The sequence below is a fragment of the Botrytis cinerea genome, chromosome 16 (assembly GCF_000143535.2).
Source record: "Botrytis cinerea B05.10 chromosome 16, complete sequence".
Taxonomy (NCBI): domain Eukaryota; kingdom Fungi; phylum Ascomycota; class Leotiomycetes; order Helotiales; family Sclerotiniaceae; genus Botrytis; species Botrytis cinerea.
In genome coordinates this window covers 1,036,235-1,048,086 of record NC_037325.1, presented here as the reverse complement: position 1 = coordinate 1,048,086, position 11,852 = coordinate 1,036,235, and the positions used below count along the sequence as shown (strand labels likewise).

At 43.1% G+C, this 11,852-nt stretch overlaps 2 protein-coding genes across 2 annotated transcripts; both read left to right on the top strand.

Moving 5' to 3' along the window:
* The first annotated feature begins 9 nt into the window (after positions 1–9).
* On the top strand, positions 10–1,588 carry BCIN_16g02690 (hypothetical protein). The gene is made up of 2 exons (XM_001551782.2): positions 10–916; positions 1,025–1,588. The coding sequence occupies exons 1-2, from the start codon at positions 283–285 to the stop codon at positions 1,210–1,212; spliced, it is 822 nt and encodes a 273-aa protein (XP_001551832.1). The 5' UTR covers positions 10–282; the 3' UTR covers positions 1,213–1,588.
* Positions 1,589–5,212: 3,624 nt separating this feature from the next.
* On the top strand, positions 5,213–10,127 carry BCIN_16g02680 (hypothetical protein). The gene is made up of 6 exons (XM_024698009.1): positions 5,213–6,542; positions 6,601–6,627; positions 6,704–7,469; positions 7,552–8,184; positions 8,233–9,300; positions 9,351–10,127. Exons 1-6 carry the CDS (start codon positions 6,270–6,272, stop codon positions 9,701–9,703), a joined length of 3,120 nt encoding a protein of 1,039 aa, XP_024553826.1. The 5' UTR covers positions 5,213–6,269; the 3' UTR covers positions 9,704–10,127.
* The last annotated feature ends 1,725 nt before the right edge of the window (positions 10,128–11,852 follow it).

The following is an 11,852-nucleotide window of genomic DNA, read 5'->3' as shown; positions in this document are numbered from 1 at the left end:
TTGTATTCAGAAAACATTTAGTACATGTATGGAGCGGGTGAATATCGGCAATAGAGAGCTCTATGATGACGTTCATGACTTCCGAGCTCTCTGATTCGCCAATCTTTTCAAAGCTCAAAGTTCCATGTCAACTCTTCGCAACGCTCTATGCAACCTCAATACATTCGCCCCCAAACGACTAACATACCACGGAAACCAATACTTTAATCATCGAATTGAATACGTATAATACGAAACTACTTTAAACAAGCAAAGAACACCCCTCGTGGAAACAACACCATTATGTCTCGCCTCCGCAAAATCAGCCCCTCCATTCCCGAAATCGCAAACGCAATCATCGCCCCGCGGTCGAATCTTTCAGCCTGTGCAAGTACAAGATGGGGTTCTTGCCAGAATTTAACCCCAGGAGTTACATTCTCAAATCCATTCAAAGTTTCATATCCAGCACCCTCCTCCATCTGCCAATCTCGTCAATACTCCCAATCCGCCCCCCGCAAACCTTCCTCCCCCGCAAGATCCACCTCCACGCCAATATCTTCTTCCTCTCCCCGTTCTCAATCCCATCCTCCTGCGACCCGTGACCGCGGTCCGCCTTCTTCAGAAACTACACAGACGGATTTTTCGGTCCTAGATGTATTGGGGAATACGCCGATGCCGAGCACGAGTATTGATGCGTGTTTGAGCGACGGGTTTCATTTGAATAGTGGCGTCAAGGTAGGTGGCGATGGGGTTTTCAAGGATGGGAAATGGAGGAGAGGGAGCGGGGTTTTGTTGGTAGGGGGTGAGGCGTTTGGGTGGAAGCCTTGGGTTGGGGGTGCGAAGGAGGGGGAGGAATTGGAATTGGTTAATCAGAAGGGCCAATTTGAGTGCGGGGATGAGGCGTGGGGGATTCTGGGGTGTGTGTGGCCTAGACCTGGTTTGTTTTTCTTTCTTTCTACTTAGAATCGTCTCTTCTCTCCTTTACCCCTCGACTATTTTACATGGGAAATCAAACTCCGTAGACTAACACACTCTTCCTCAATAGATCTTTTAATCCTCGGCTTAGGCAAAGATATGCGACCCATATCCCCCAAGACACGCGCATATATCAATGGATTAGGGATTCAAATAGAAATCGCAGATACAAGGAACGCAGCTGCGCAATTTAATTTATTGGCGACGGAACGAGGGGTCGGGAGTGTAGCAGGAGCATTGATACCAATTGGTCGGTAAAGAAGAGGTGACAGATATCATGGCGTCATGAGATCTGTTGTTGGGGGGAGAAGGATATTTTGGAAGGATATTCTCAAATGAGCGTGGGAATCAAAATGAAAATAAAGTATCAAGTCAAGTGTAAACACATATCCAAACTCGGAAGATTTTCCTCTCCACACAACACAACACAATTCTACTGTATCCAGCTCGCCGAGACGCAACGCAAGGGTCTTTATGGTATGTCGTATCTACAATTCAAGACCATACAAATCCCCTCATCTCTCTTTCCCCCAAAATTCACACACCGGATCAGGTAATAAAGTACTGCAAACTCACCTACTACCATCACTATCGAGAGAAGTGACTCGCTGTCGTGTTTTATTGTGAATTTGTAAGGTTGTGAGATGTTTCTATGTTATGTTATGTTATGTTGTGTGGATATTGTGAATACTGTGAGAAGCGATGAGGAATGAGGGGGAATGGGGTGGGAGATGTGAGAAGGATTGAGATGAGATGAGGTTATTGTGATGGTGTTTGGAGGTTGGGGGTGGTGTGGGATGAGGGGATGAGATGAAAGGTTTTGATGAGGAGTTCTTGGAGGGAGCGAGGGAGGGAGGGAGGGAGGGAGGGATAGATGGGAATTGGAGTGGGAGGGAGGGGGTTGGGTTGGGGAGGAATGGGTTTTGGATTCTAGGGTTGGGGATGGAGATGGAAATGGAGATGATGGTAGGTTAGATGTTTTCGTATTGAATTGATCTGATAGAAATATTGGGATTTGAATAAAAACCTTTTCATCTGATAATCTCTCGAGTATCCAATATATTATTCGAGTTACTATGGCATGTAGAAGATGAGAGTTACCTCGGCTCTAGGTGAATACGTGGAATATATCACAAGTAGTATGTATACCTAGGTACGTAGATATCAAGTTCTATTTGATTATATTTCGAAGACTGCCATTCCAAAAAAAAAAAAAAAATTACAGAAAAATGTTGGACATGAGTTTACCAATATATATATATATATATATATATATATAGTCGATGAGTGGTGTTACATACATTGTGCATTGTGCATAATAAATATCCTGCGTTGATTAGGTAGATGATGCGTATTTTTATTTTGGGAAAGGTACTATACTATACTATACAAGTATGCAGGATTTGGTCATCTACGCAAGTAACCTCACCTCATGTAACTTGGAGGAAAGACGATCACTCACAGTGCTACAGTTGGATCTTCAATACCTGCTGCATACATACCTTCATACATACTCGAGACGCAGAAAACTCTCATGCCGCCACGGCTACCTAGGTGGTGTAGCCCAAGCGATATTTAGCAGAAGCCCAGAGGGCGAGTGGAAGGTCATATGTCATGATTCATTCATCACCATTCGTATTAAGGAGGGGTAATGAGGGTGATTATGGCAGCGCATCCGAAAGTTGGGGGGATCTTCAAGGCTGTCGTCTTATTAACATGTGCCCGGCCATGACAGATGGATGTACGTTGAAAGAGCCTCGCTTCACATGAGAGGTCATGTCCAGCTGGCGAGGTACTCGGATATGTGATCCCATCTTGTGATTCGTGATCTGCAACTACTGCACCTAAGAGCGCAATGTGATGTGATGTGATGGGATGGGATAGCAACCGAGATATTTTAGTTTACTCAGCCTTCATACTAAATTTTGCGGATGGAGGCGAAAGATGCGGAGAGTGGTCAAGATTGATGGGTAGGTAGCTGATATGTTCATTCGCTAGAAGAACATCGGTGGCGAGGAATTGGCTTCTCGATATGGTTATTCCCAGGTGTGTGTGTGTGTGTGTGCTGGTGCGGAGTCGTGAGAGTGTCACTACACTATCTCATGAGTAATGTGGAAGATTACGAGAAAATGCTTCGTTATATTTGCATGACTGGTACGGATCTTTACCCGCTTGCCATATCATATCATATCATGTCATAGTTCTCATCTAGATTCGGCCATTTCCCACCTCGAGTTCCCGGATATCAATACCTGAGACCAAGATCGATCTCTGCACCTGGAAGATAGATCTGAAACCGGAAAGTTTAAATATCTAGCATGCTAGACGAAATGATAAGGTTACTCCCGCCAATCTTCTAGGTCGTCGTATCTGGAACGAAGAGATCTCGCGCTCGCGTGTTTGGATCTCGAGGCGTTGCAGTCTTCGGATGTTCAATCGATAGGTGCGCTTGAATCTTGCGAGGTGATCGTCCGGCGGATGTCATCGTCCGGATATATACATGGAATGGGTTTGGGCTTCGTCATTAGGTAGATCGTGTGCGAGGAGAGTTTGTGAGAATGGCCTGATTGTGTGGAAGAAGAAATGTGTTTGTGCTTGGGAGGTGGAGGACGAGTCAGAAATTGGAGGCGCTTTGCGTCGTCTGGGTGAACGAATGGGAATGTCGGTCGGTCTGTCGGGTGGACGTTGAAGTGGCTGGAAATGTAAACATGTACTGTTGTTGGTGTTGTTTGTTAACCGTAATTTATATATATGTTGTACACTTCTGTGCAGACCACAATGTATTGATTGAAAAAGATGCAATGAAAAAAAAAGATAATAATCATTGATTTGTTCTTTTTGCTGAAAAATCGAATTAGCCAAATATATCATATGTTGAATTTGTTTGTTGAATGCATCTGTATTTTACCGGCAGGTTGGCCTGGCGAGTTGATAGGTTCCAAGGGTGTCGGCTCATGGGTATACATCGTATATGCTGCATATATGATATACCGCGACAGGTTTGCTTTTTTAGTGCTGTTCGTGCATGTTGCCATATCTCACTTGGTTGCACGACATGATGGATTCGATGTCACATGGTGTTGTGGATACGGGTACATATGGGATGAAGAATCATGTTCGGTGAATGCTGGCTGGTGCTGGTTTGAGCGAGGATAGAAAGTCGGTCTATTGATTCGAAATGGCTTGGGAAGACTGTGTATACAGTATGATGATGATGGGGATGATGTATTTGTTGTCTTGTATAGACAGAGCACTTTTGCCGATTGAGAAATCTATAGACGTAGACCGGGTTGGTGGCAGCATTCTCGTTTGATATGCACAAGGGGGTACAGCAGCTCAACCGCGTACGACATTACAATTTACCGACATATTTGGTCGAGTGAAGATGGGCGAAGAGATATCTAGGTATGCAGGTATCTTTTCTCGTTGCACGGAACCTGAATCAAAATTCCAGAGAATTCACTTGTGATGTCCTATGATTTTGAAATGTATCAAATGCCTCGGTGTTGAGTTCACACACTCGACGGATTACCCAGGTCTGCTCGTGTGGCAGGGAATAATATCAAATCGGACTTTTATCTCTGATGCAAATGAGGGGTTCAATGGATCTGATGCATGGAGGGGAAAAGAGGGCGAATAAGGCAAATCGATGAGAACAAGGATCTCCAGAAGGTTTTGGACGAGGCGGCCAAAGACCCAAGGGTCCAATCAGTAGTAGCATCAAAAGGGAATAGATTGTCCGATTAATGGATTTACTCTTCCTAGCTATATTCACCGCCACTGGACACCGCTATATTACAGAAGCTGATGGCGATGTTGCTAATGCTGTTGCTAATGCTGTTGCTAATGCTCAGGCCGGTGTAGCTGATGTCGCTGGTCCTACTTACGAAGTCTTGACTTATTGATTCTTCCATGGCGGATATTGATCGCTAATGCTCCTTTGCAATAGTTGGCGGGGCTGGCAGCGGTCCAAACTAAACACCATGACCGAATGGCGAGCCAATTCGAGCAAGGGAATTGCTGACGTTGTTGTGTGATGGTAAGACCATTGGACAGGTTGTATTGCAATAGGGGTGATGGGAATCACGAAATTGAAACAAATGAAACGGCACACACAAAACATAGAGAATCAGAGATATGAGATGGGCATCACACGAACTGCACGAATCGTACAGAGAATCAGAGTTGTTCCGAGGGGGCAGAAATCCATAGAGTTCGAGGGATGAAGGGGTGAGGAGAGTGAAGAGAGTGAAATCATGACATTGTGTGTTGGTTTATTATATACTCGTGCGTATGTATTTGTTTGGATATTGTAGAACTATCTACCGACCTATCTATATCATATCTATCATTTTACACGCACCACACAATTATTCCCTTTCTGCGCTCGTGTTTTTTTAATATTATATCTTATTTATATCTTATTTATATCTTCTTGTCCCTTGCTATATCTCATAGCTCCATATATTCTAGATTCAACCCGTGGATCCCGTGTGTTGGGGCAAGATATCGTCATGTTTTTGAATGTTTTACTGTTATTTACATAATCGTTTTCCGATAGGTTCACCGGTTGTAAGGTTCACTAGACTAGCATACATGAAAGACTCAGATCCTCCTCCCTTCTTTATCATTTAACTTTTACCAAGGTCCCTTACTTTATCCTTGACATTATATACTTTCGCCATCAGGGTTCAAAGGGTCCTGCACAACTTCTCTTCTCTTCTCTTCTGCTGGCATCTCAGTCTCGAGATTCATTCACTCAAAGATCGATCTCGCAACACCAATTCCCTCCCGCCAACTTGCCATCCTCCCTCCTCCACGCTGTTCAAGGCAAGTCAACCGCGCGTTCTACCTGCCTGGCTGGCTGAATGACCTGTTCTGGAACCGCCCAATGCTCACTTCGACAACGATTATCAAGACCAACGAGCCCAATCATATTACATAGACAACAACAAATCCTTCTTCCTTCATTGTCACAAAGACCAACGATCCTTTTCTCTATAAAACATCTACGACCACAACCAAGATCCGCAACTCAGAATCGACACCTTCACTCCTTTCACTGCAATCCCTTGATAAACGGTCAAGCACGGAAACCTGTCTTCCTATCAACCTTCGCACAGACCTTGGACCCATATCCATTATTCACGGGTTCGAAATCCAACCTCGGCGGGGTCAAACAACACCAGTCCTCTCATTCATCTTTTGCGAGTTATCACCAGAAGCTGCGACTTCGAAATCTCAATTCTTCTTCTTTACAATCCCCAAAATTGCCGTCATTCCTTTCAAGGTCCTCTTCGACCCTTGCAACAAATATGTCGAATTTAACTCAGCCAAAGAGCCCAATCGCTCCCGACAGTCCTTTGAGAGAACAGAGAGTACATCATAGACTTGTCGAGAGACTTACCGATCGACTTGAAACGCCCAGCTTAGATGATCGTTCTTATCGAGTGATTAAGCTTCCTAACCAGCTAGAGGTTTTGCTCGTTCATGATGCTGAAACAGACAAAGCATCAGCAGCCATGGACGTCAATGTGGGGAATTTCAGTGATCCTGAAGATTTCCCCGGTATGGCGCATGCTGTAGAGGTAAATATGGCTATATCAATGCTATGAGAAATCGTGCTGACATATACCTCCTTTCTAGCATCTGCTTTTCATGGGAACCAAAAAGGTATTGTATACCCTGTGTCTGCAGAGGTGGCGCACTTTCGCACATCAATTGATCACAAAACTAACAATTCGAATAGTACCCTATCGAAAATGCTTATTCACAATACCTTTCTTCACATTCCGGAAGTTCCAATGCGTATACCGGTGCTACATCTACAAATTATTACTTTGAGGTTGCTGCGAAATCAGGAGAGGATGGAGACTCAAAAGATTCGACCCCTTCGCCTTTGTACGGTGCGCTCGATCGATTCGCGCAATTCTTCATAGATCCTCTTTTCCTCGATTCGACTTTGGACAGAGAATTAAAGGCTGTGGATTCGGAGAACAAGAAGAACCTGCAGAGTGATCAATGGAGATTACACCAATTGGATAAATCATTATCGAACCCAAAACATCCTTATTGCCACTTCTCGACAGGAAATTTGGAGGTTTTGAAACTACAACCAGAATCGCGAGGAATCAATGTTCGGGAAAAGTTTATGGAATTCCACGAGAAACACTATTCTGCGAATCGCATGAAGCTTGTCATACTGGGAAGAGAGCCATTGGATAAGTTGGAATCGTGGGCGGCAGATCTTTTCGCCGGTGTACGAAATAAGGACTTGCCACAAAACCGATGGGAGGATGAACAGCCTTATGGACCAGACCAACTATCGACCCAATGTTTTGCTAAACCAGTTATGGATTCTCGAACTTTGGACATTTCCATTCCATTTATTGACGAAGAGCTTCTTTTCGAGTCTCAGCCAAGTCGATATTTGACACATCTTATTGGACATGAAGGACCGGGTAGTATTATGGCTTACATCAAGTCTAAGGGATGGGCAAATGCTCTGAGTGCAGGTAAGTTCGACTTCAATTCACAGGATTTGTAAAAAAAATCTTGTTTTCCTCTAAATCTCCAATTTATACTAATTCTACTCAGGTGTCTATCCAATATGTCCTGGAACTCCTGGTTTATTCAGTTGTCAAATACGTCTGACAGAAGATGGCCTGAAGAACTACAAGGAAGTTGTCAAGGTTTTCTTCCAGTATATCGCATTACTCAAAGATACACCACCACAAGAATGGATCTTTGATGAGCAAAAGGGCTTAGCCGATGTCGATTTCAAATTCAAGCAAAAGACTCCAGCTAGCAGATTTACTAGCAAAATCAGTGCCGTTATGCAAACACCATTACCTCGGGAATGGTTGCTCAGTGGTCATAGCCGACTTCGAAAGTTTGATGGAGAAAGAATTTCGGCTGGACTCAATTGCTTGAGAGCTGATAATTTCCGCATGCAAATCTCTTCTCAAACTTTTCCAGGTGGTTGGGATTCAAAAGAAAAGTGGTATGGTACAGAATACAAATACGAGAAAATCCCAGCGGATTTCTTGGAAGAGATCAAAAAGGCTGCCACAAGCAAGAAAGGAGAACGATTCCCAGAATTACATTTACCTCACGCAAATCAATTCATTCCAACTAAACTCGAGGTTGAAAAGAAGGAAGTTAAAACACCCGCCATTTCTCCCAAGTTAATCAGAAATGATGACTCGGTAAGAACATGGTTCAAGAAAGGTCAGTAATTTTCCTCCCACCCAAAAATTTATTGCTAATTCGTTCTAGATGATACTTTCTGGGTTCCAAAAGCAAACCTTTTCATCCAGTGCAGAAATCCTTTACCAATGGCCACTGCAGAAAATTCTCTCAAAGCAAGAATGTATACTGATTTGGTATATGATGCATTAGAGGAATACGCCTATGATGCTGAGCTTGCAGGACTCGAATATTCTGTATCAAGCCATTCAATGGGCTTGGAGATTAGTGTTTCCGGATACAATGACAAGCTCCCTGTTCTTTTGGAGAAGGTCCTTACCACCATGAGAGATCTCGAAGTCAAACAAGATCGATTCGAAATCATTAAAGAGAGATTGGCAAGAGGTTTGAAGAACTGGGACTTTCAACAACCCTACAATCAAGTCGGCGATTACATGAGATGGCTCAGTAGCGAGAAAGGCTACATCAATGAGCAATATCTAGCCGAATTACCGCATGTCACTGTTGATGACATTCAACAATTTTACCCCCATCTATTAAGACAGATGCACATTGAAACTTTTGTACATGGAAACTTGTACAAGGAGGATGCTTTGAAATTGGCTGATTTAACTGAAAGTATCTTGAAGCCAAGAGTCTTACCACAAACTCAATGGCCAATAGGTAGATCTTTGGTCTTCCCACCTGGCGCAAATTTCGTTTATCACAAGACTTTGAAAGATCCAGCCAATGTCAATCACTGCATAGAATATGTTCTATCTGTTGGAGATAAGTCTGTTCGTCCTCAGCGAGCGAAGACTCTTCTCCTCGATCAAATGACTCATGAACCAGCATTTGATCAACTAAGAACAAAGGAGCAGTTAGGATATGTTGTATTCAGCGGTTGTTCGACAACGACTACTACCATCGCTTATAGATTTATCATCCAAAGTGAGAAAACTCCACAATATCTTGAAGAGCGAATCGATTCTTTCTTGGTTGGGTATTCAGAAATTCTCAAGAATATGTCAGATTCTGAATTTGAAGGTCACAAGAGAAGTTTGATCACCAAGAGATTGGAGAAATTGAAGAATTTAGATCAAGAATCAAATCGTTTATGGTCACATATTGATTACGAGTACTTTGATTTTGAACTCGGTAAGTTATTCCCTATACTTTTTTGATTTATGTACTGACCTCTCTGAAAGTCCATCATGATGCCGCCAATGTTAAAGCACTCACCAAAGAAGATATGATCAAATTCTATAACCAATTCATCCTACCATCTTCTCCACTTCGTTCTAAACTTTCCATTCACCTCATTGCTCAAGGAACCTCTTTACCAGAAGCAAAACCAGAGGAACAAGCTGTTCTTGCGATCAATAAGGATCGTAAAGATGCTGAAGATGGAGAAGCTATTGCCGTCAAGGCTGAAGGCAATGGCACTGTACCATACGTTATCACGGATGTCCGACAATTTAAGGGCATGTTGCAAGTTACTGCTGGACCACAACCGGTCAAACATATTAGTGAGTTTGAGGAATTGGATGCAAAGTTATAAATATCGAATGATTAGGGTTGAAGGAATGTGTGAAGGATAGAATATCCAACCGCATCTTGGTGGATATACTAGCGCAATAGATGCGTCTAGACTAGAGTACTTGATTTTATTGGACTGAATCTAATTGCAGTCATGCATAGATGAGGAGTTAAAGAAGATTTGGTATTACTAGGGGGATTGGGGAAGGTAGATGGATAGTTGGCTGCATTGTTGTACAATGGTTGGCTTGGTTCAATCTGGTCTAGTAGATACCCGCGATCTTCTTTAAATGAATTGCAATGAGTTAGACAATCTTTTTTACTTGATGTGTGATTTCGGTGTTATGAGCTGTGTACAGAGTGGGGATCTCTTGAGACTTTTGAGGTTCCAAGTTCTGAAGCTCCGAGTGGGAGAAGGTGAGGATATGATGTTTTAATGTCATTCAATTCATATTTGTTGTTCATCGTCTTTGTGTCTTGCTTCCATCACCCTTTTTCTGGCAATTTTTCTGATTGTTTTATTATATTTGGTTTGGCGATGGAGGTGGAGGTGTATTGGAATTAGGGATTGGGGATTTGGGATGTGTATAGTATGAATTGTGGATTAGATGATAGTATGCATATGCTGGATATGATGATGGGATAGGATGGGATAGGGTGATTGATTGATATGAATGGAGGTGTAGATTAGTCGGATTGGATTGGATTGACTTGGGTGGTGAGAGATTGGATTGGAGAGAGATTGGGTGATGGGGATAGCGGATAGGGAGAGTGAGGGAAGGAAAGGTATGTTAAGGTAAGGTAAATTGGGAATTGGGAATAGGGAATAGGGAAGGTGTGAAGAGTGTGATAGTTGGTGAGTGATGGTGGTTGGTGGTTGGAAATTGAGGGAGGGGAAATTGAGGAATGAGAGACGGTGGATGGTGGATGGTGGATGGTGGGTATAGCTGCTTGTTTGGAGCTTTTGCGGGTGAAGGGGGGGGTGTGGGAAGGGAGGGGAGGTAGGGGATACTTTTATGAGTGGATTAGCTTGGGGAGAGGGGGGTTAGGGTTAGGGGGAAGATGGAAAATGCTGGATAGGGAAGGGGAAAGGGAAAGGGAAAGGGAAAGGGGGGAGATGGAGCGAGAAATAAAGATAGTAATCCGTCTATACTTGTATTAATCTGGGAAAAGGTAAAAGAGATACACGAAAGCAATATGAGAGTTGCGGTGGGGTATGGTTCGGGGTGGATCTGTAGTTATCTCGATTTTGATATTTTAGAATCTGTGAGAAGTAGCAAGGTATGGTGCTGTGATTTTTGTGGAATATTTTGTGTTGTGGTGCAGGGTTGTGGGATTTTGGGTGCTGGGTTTTGGGTGCTGAGATGCTGGTTGTTAGATGTGAGATGCTAGATGCTAGATGCTGAAAATTTGTGGTGGTGTGTTTATGAGGGGATGGGGGTATGAAGTTATGAGGGTACGAGAGTGATTTTGTAATATCAATTGGCACTATCATGGAGTTTTGCATGGAAAGGGGGAGAGGGGGTAACACATGGGAGTTTCGCTTTATGTTTGGACTATTGTTCTTAGGTATGAGGACTCTTAGAATAACGCGGACGCCGGCTCGCACGCAATACTTGGATTTGTGTAGTAACGTGGTAGTATGGCAGTGTATGATTTAGAGTTCCATATAACTGACTACGTGATTTAGGGGTCTTCAATATTGAGGATCGATGAAGGAACAGGGAGGTTATCAGCAGCTCTCCTTACATAGCTGCACTGTCATTCTTAGGTGTGAGGGCGCTAAAATAATTTGTAATGCGTACAAATGATATGCTATGTTTTGTATAGGTAGATGGTACTTGTTGATCCATTGGTGTTGTTGTTGTGTTAGTGCCAAACGATAAATAGGGCTCTTGATGGGTGGTCTAACGGGCGTGAAGAAGTGAAGAGAGAGTTTGTCCCTTCTACCTTGAATAGAGGGAAGAATGAGAAAGAGAGAAAGGGAAATAGAAAAAGATGAAAGACAGATTTTGATATTTGATCTTCCAAATAGATAGGACATTTGATGAAATGACGTTTTCTGTGGCATGTCGGGATAAGGTTATCTGTATGGTAGAAAGATTGTTTACAATGTATTGACTTTATTTAGCTAGCGTTCCGGGAATAGGCGCTCACTAGGAAGCCACCCT